Here is a 5,775-nt window from a genome sequence, read left to right as displayed (position 1 = left end):
CCATAAATCCGATATTAGCCCATATGTCCAATAGCAGTCCATAAATTCCTCTTCAGACTCATGCAGCACATGCAATGGCGCTGAATGCAGGAAGATCACAGCCCAGTGGGTGGGAAGTCTTGTGGATCCAGTGGCGGTGGACGCATCAGCACTGGTGTGGGTCTCCACGTGGCTCCTCAGCTCCAGGACTCTGGCTCCATCGGCGTCTCCATGTGGCTTGGGCTGTGGTTGGTCTTTAGGAGGAGAGCAGGAAGGCCCTCTTCTTCCCTGGAGCGATGGGTGGGTGTGACCTGGGACCCACTACACGACCAGGGCTCCTTATAAATGATAACCTGTTATAGCTATAGGACTTATGCATGAATTCTACATAGACACAACACATAAGTAAATACATGTTACCATACTCATAGTACGCAGACATAAAAACAAGACGCATTAACGAGGGCGAATACGCGATGTGCGTTGTTGTTGCTGCCGGGTGCCATCGATTGTTCCTGTGTCCGAGCCCGTCCTTCCCGTCACTGTGTCCGTCGGTCTAGCACGGGGAGGCCCCCCTTCCTCGCGGCCCCTCTGCTCGACCAAACATCACGCATGTAAACATGGGAGAAAGAGGAGGTGCTCCACTCCCCCAGAGTGTTACAGTCGCAGGAAGCCCCCAGGAGCAGTCTATAGGGCCTATAGGGTCTTTATGGGTCCGAATCAACTCGATGGCAGCATTTGGGGTTTTTTTTTTCCATACAAATACACGGAGGCCTGGTGCTGCAGCGGTTAAGCACTCAGCAGCCAGTGGAAAGGTCAGAGGTTGGAAGCCACCAGAAGCTCCTTGGGTGAAAGCCCTGCCCTCAGAGACCGGCCAGGCCGTTCTACGTGGTCCCCAAGTGGCTGTGAGTCGGCATGCACCCGCGGGCTCACTGCTGCAGCACATAAAGGCTGTTGTCAGGCGCCACCGAGTCGGTGCTGAGCCACAGCGACCAGTGCACGGCAGGACACACGGCCCGGAAGGACACACGGCCCGGCCCGACGCCAGCCTCAGCACCACCCTGATGCAGCCACCAGGCCCTCTCCTCAAGGAGAGGCTTTCCTCGTGTTCGCCGCCCTTCCATTGCACCAGACATGGTATCCTTCTCCAGGGACTGGTCTCTCGGACCACTGGTCCACAGTCTGGAAGACGCGGTTTTGCCAGCCTGGACGCTAAGGAGCGGTCAGTCCGACTTCTTCCAACACAAATCGGTTTGTCCGCGTAGCATTCCACGGTACTGTCAACATTCTTCTCCAACGCTGTAATTCAACCGCCATCCATCTTCTTCGGTCTTCCTTATTCAGTGTCCAACGTCCACGTGCATCAGACGCAGTGGGGAGGACCCTGGCGGGGTCAGGCGCACCTGAGTCCTCAAAGGAACCTCCTTGCTCTTCAATCTTCTACAGATGTCTTTTTAAAATAAATCATTTTACTGGGGGCTCCTACAACTCTTATCACCGTCCATACCTCCATCTCTGCAGAGGTCTTATGCAACACACTTACCGAATGTGATGTCTTTTGCTCTCCTGACGGCTGCTCCCACAGGCAGTGATTGGGGAGCAGCAAGACAAAGTCCTTGACAACCTCCACCTTTTCTCCGTTGATCACGATGCTCCCTACCAGCCCACCTGTGAGGATTTCCGTCTTCCTGCCACGAAGTCAGTCCTCATCCACACTGCAGGTGGCAGTCCTTGATCTTCATCAGCAAGTGCCTCCGGTCCTCCTCACCTGCAACTGGAGTGCACACAGATAGCGCATAGAAGACCAGGTAAAAGTTATCCATACGTGAAAAGAGAAAACAAATTAAACCTGTGAAATGAGGACAAACCCATGATCTAATAGTAGAAAACAGAGAATAAAACACACGTGATGTGAACGAGGAAGGCGCACACTGTATACAGATGGCATCCTAAATTGCATCCAAGTGGAACATGTAAACGGACAGGTACAAAGTACGTCCCTCATGTACAAGCAGGAACCACAATCACAAACACAACATGTAAATGCACGTGAATGACAGGTGAGTGGAAACATCGGCCACAGCCGCGTTCTGTGACTGTCACCAAAGTGCTTCCTCTATTTTTCCAATTTTCTGCAGGTTTGAGCATTTTCTATGTGAAACGTGGGGACCACCACAGGCAGAGTCTCTGGGAGACCTGGGGGGTAAGAGGAGGACAAGTGGGGGGCAGGGAGGGGGCAGCGGGGCTTTTGGGTCATCGGCAGACCCCAGACACCTGCTTTCCTTCCTACCGTCTTTCCTACCAGGCTCCTTTTCTCTCCCAAAGCAGGAGGCGATGGGTTTTTCCTCCAAGTTGAGTTCCCGGATCAGGAGGGACAGGTGCTTCACAGGGCCCGCACCACAAAGTGACCCTCAAACAGCTCCCAGGGCCACGAAGGACCTAGAGAGGGTGAGAAGGGACTGCCTCTGCAGTGGGGCACAGCGTCCCCAGCACTGCCCCGCCCCCCTTGGCAAGCAGGGATGCAAGAACTGAAGGGACCGGCAGGAGGCGGAGCAAGACTTTGTGCCAGCTGGGCTGTCACTTCAGGGTGAGCTCTGAGGACCCTGTGCCCTCCCCTCCCCCTCCCGGACGCTCTGTGCCCTCCCCTCCCCCTCCAGGACGCACGGAGTGGCTGGGAAGGGGGGCCGGGGGCCCAGGGGTTAATGGCTGTGGCAGGGGGCCGGGTGTGGGATGGGGTCAGGTGTCCCTCAGGAAAGAGGACAGGCACATGGGCTGCGCTATTCCGGGGTTCTGATGGTGGTTTATTTATAGCGCTGGGGGGCCGGCCCTCCCCACATTGGCAGCCGTGCTGCAATGTCATCCTCGGCCTCTGCGGGCACTAGTGCCGCTGCCTGCCGTGGGCGGACAGAGGGCCCAGATCTCCGCGGCGGCGGCAGCGGGGACCCCGGAGTGAGGGGAGGGGCTGGCATGGGCAGCACCATGGAGCCGCCCGGGGGTGGCTACCTCCACCTGGCCGCGGTCACCTCCCCGGTGGGCACAGCGCGCCTGCTGCAGCTGGCCTTCGGCTGCACCACTTTCAGCCTGGTGGTTCACAGGGGCGGCTTCGCGGGCGTCCAGGGCACCTTCTGCCTGGCCGCCTGGGGCTTCTGCTTTGCGCTCTCGGGCCTGGTGGTGGCCTGCGAGTTCACGCACCTGCACGGCTGCCTGCGCCTGTCCTGGGGCAACTTCACTGCCGCCTTCGCCATGCTGGCCACGCTGCTGACCGCCACGGCCGCAGTCATCTACCCGCTGTACTTCACCCGGCTGCAGTGCCCACCTGAGCCCGCTGGCTGCACGGCCCGGGACTTCCGTCTGGCCGCCAGCGTCTTCGCCAGCCTCCTCTTCCTGACGTATGCCGCTGAGGTGGCCTTGACCCGAGCCCGGCCGGGCCAGGTGGCCAGCTACATGGCCACGGTGTCCGGCCTTCTCAAGATCGTCCAGGCCTTTGTGGCCTGCATCATCTTCGGGGCACTGGTCTACGACAGCCACTACGGGCGCTACGCGGCCACCCAGTGGTGTGTGGCCGTCTACAGCCTGTGCTTCCTGGTCACGGTGGCCGTGGTGGCCCTGAGCGTGATGGGCCACACGGGCGGCCTGGGCTGCCCCTTCGACCGTCTGGTGGTGGTGTACACCTTTGTGGCGGTGCTGCTGTACCTCAGCGCCGCTGTCATCTGGCCTGTCTTCTGCTTCGACCCCAAGTACGGCGAACCCTGGCGGCCAGCGGCTTGTCCGCGTGGCCGCTGCCCCTGGGACAGCCAGCTGGTGGTGGCCATCTTCACCTACGTGAACCTGCTCCTCTACACCGCCGACCTGGCCTACTCCCAGAGAATCCGCTTCGTGCCCACGCTGTAGCTGGGGCCGGCGTCCAGGCGGTAGGGTGGTGAGGTTGGGCACATGGGGGGACCAGGAGGTGCCAGGGAGACGGAAGAGACGCCCCAGTGGGCAGGCCGTTGCTGAGGCCTCTTGGACTTCTGACAACCTCCAGGGGCTTGGCTGGAGAAGGGACTCCGAGGAGGGACACCTGCGCAGGACAGAGGAGGGCAGAGACGGGGCAGAAGGGCTGGAGGCTGGAAACAGGGAGATGGGAGGGGGCTCAGGCAGCTCTAGTTCTCGCTCGGTTTCTCTGGGTCCCCTTCTCTGCCTCCTAGTCCCCACTTCTGTCTCTGTCCTGGGACCTTTCTCCCTTCTCCCCCTCCCTCTCTCCTTCCCTTGCCTGGTGTCTCTCTCTCACTTCCTCTTCTCCACTCCCCACCACCTTCTGCCTCCCACTCTCCCCACCTCTCTCTCTCTCTCTTCCCCCACTTCCGGCCCCTCCCTGCACTAGGATGGGCTGTTCTGACACTCAGGAACTTGGAAGCCGCTGGTCCCCTGGCCCACCATGCAGACTGGGACACTGAGGCCAGAGGACTTAGGAGCGTGCCAGTCAGGGTTTGGTGACCACAAAGGCACGGTTCCCAGAGGCAGGGTGGGGCTGGGAGGGCCAGGCCGCAGTGAGGCTGGGCGCCAACAGGAGAGCTCATGGTCACCAGGACTGGGAGGACGCAGCCAGCACAGAGAAGGTGGCCAGCCTCGCTGCCTGCCCCTGCACGCCACTGCACCAGACCGAAGTGCCAACACCACACCAAGACTACTGCGGGGCAGGACACGTCGTCCACCTAGAACCTTCTCCACAGCCAGAAAGCCTAGGCCAGACCCAGGGTCCCCCAGGGACAGCAAGCCTGGGCTCTGGGCTCCCACATGCCCAATACTCTGTGACTACCAGTGCTACTGGCCATCACCCCCCACAGGCAGCTCCTTGTGCACCAGACAGACAGACAACACGAGGCTGAGTTGCCCCAGCCCTGCACCTGTGGGCAGCGGCCACAGCAGCCCTCGACTCTCAGAATGGGCCCCAGACCCTCAGACAGGAAATAAACACCAATGTTGATTTGCACCTGAGCTGGTCCAGACGTCTGTCCTCAGCGCCAGTGGGCTCAGATTCAGCCCTGAGGAGGGGCGGTGCCAGGGTGGGCGGGCAGGCGGCGTGGTGAGGGGAAGGATGGAGGCTGTGGACAGCACTGATGCAGCCTCAGAGGAAAGGGCCAGCATGCCCCACCCTCATCAGGACCAGCCCAACGGCCATCTCCGAAAGTGCTGACCTCAGGTAGAGGGAGACGGGCCAGTGCCAGCCCATCCTCCTGCCCAGGGGCTCAGTGCCCAGCCTCCTGCCACGGTCCCCAGACCACGACCCCAGCCTCTTTACAGCGGGGCTCCAAAGAGGCCATGTGGTGGCCACACAGAACGTGAGGCCAGGAGGCCCAGTGGAAGCTGGAGACCATTTGGGTGTCCTGCCCTCTGCCCTCTACTGGGTGTGTGGGGAGGGTGGGGGTGGGACACACACACACACACACACACACACACACACACACACACACGCTCCAGGCAGTTGCTCAGTCTGCAGTTCTCCCAAAGGGTCTCCATGGCTGAGACACAGGGCAGGGGACCATGGAGCAGGAGGCCACTTCTTTCAACCTCCCTGGGGACTGGACGTCCTCTCTGGAGGGATCCCAGCCCTCTCCCCTCTTTTCCAGACACTCTCTGGAGCAAGCTTTCAGTGGCCAGCGATCCCCATACCCTAAGACCCAAAGGCCCCAGGTGGGTAGGGGAAGAGGGGAGGGGACCAGGGCTCTGGTCAGTGAGGCCCGAAGGCCTGTGGTCAGCTCAGCCGTGGACCAGAGGAAGGAACAGCCTGTCTGTTCTTGCTGTGGTGAGAAAATT

General features: G+C 60.4%; 1 protein-coding gene across 1 annotated transcript; it reads left to right on the top strand.

The window, feature by feature from the left end:
* Window positions 1–2,781: 2,781 nt before the first annotated feature.
* Window positions 2,782–4,956, top strand: MYADML2 (myeloid associated differentiation marker like 2). Its single transcript, XM_004709093.2, has one exon. The coding sequence runs from the start codon at window positions 2,833–2,835 to the stop codon at window positions 3,868–3,870; it is 1,038 nt and encodes a 345-aa protein (XP_004709150.2). The 5' UTR covers window positions 2,782–2,832; the 3' UTR covers window positions 3,871–4,956.
* Window positions 4,957–5,775: the final 819 nt, after the last annotated feature.

The sequence above is a fragment of the Echinops telfairi genome, unplaced genomic scaffold (assembly GCF_000313985.2).
Source record: "Echinops telfairi isolate 266 unplaced genomic scaffold, ASM31398v2 ScPeMD7_7458;HRSCAF=8496, whole genome shotgun sequence".
NCBI lineage: Eukaryota > Metazoa > Chordata > Mammalia > Afrosoricida > Tenrecidae > Echinops > Echinops telfairi.
This window is presented reverse-complemented; position numbering and strand designations above follow the sequence as displayed.

Bases quoted from the DNA above. Each gene is read 5' to 3' on its own strand.
- MYADML2 (XM_004709093.2), top strand. From the start codon at position 2,833: ATGTCATCCTCGGCCTCTGCGGGCACTAGTGCCGCTGCCTGCCGTGGG.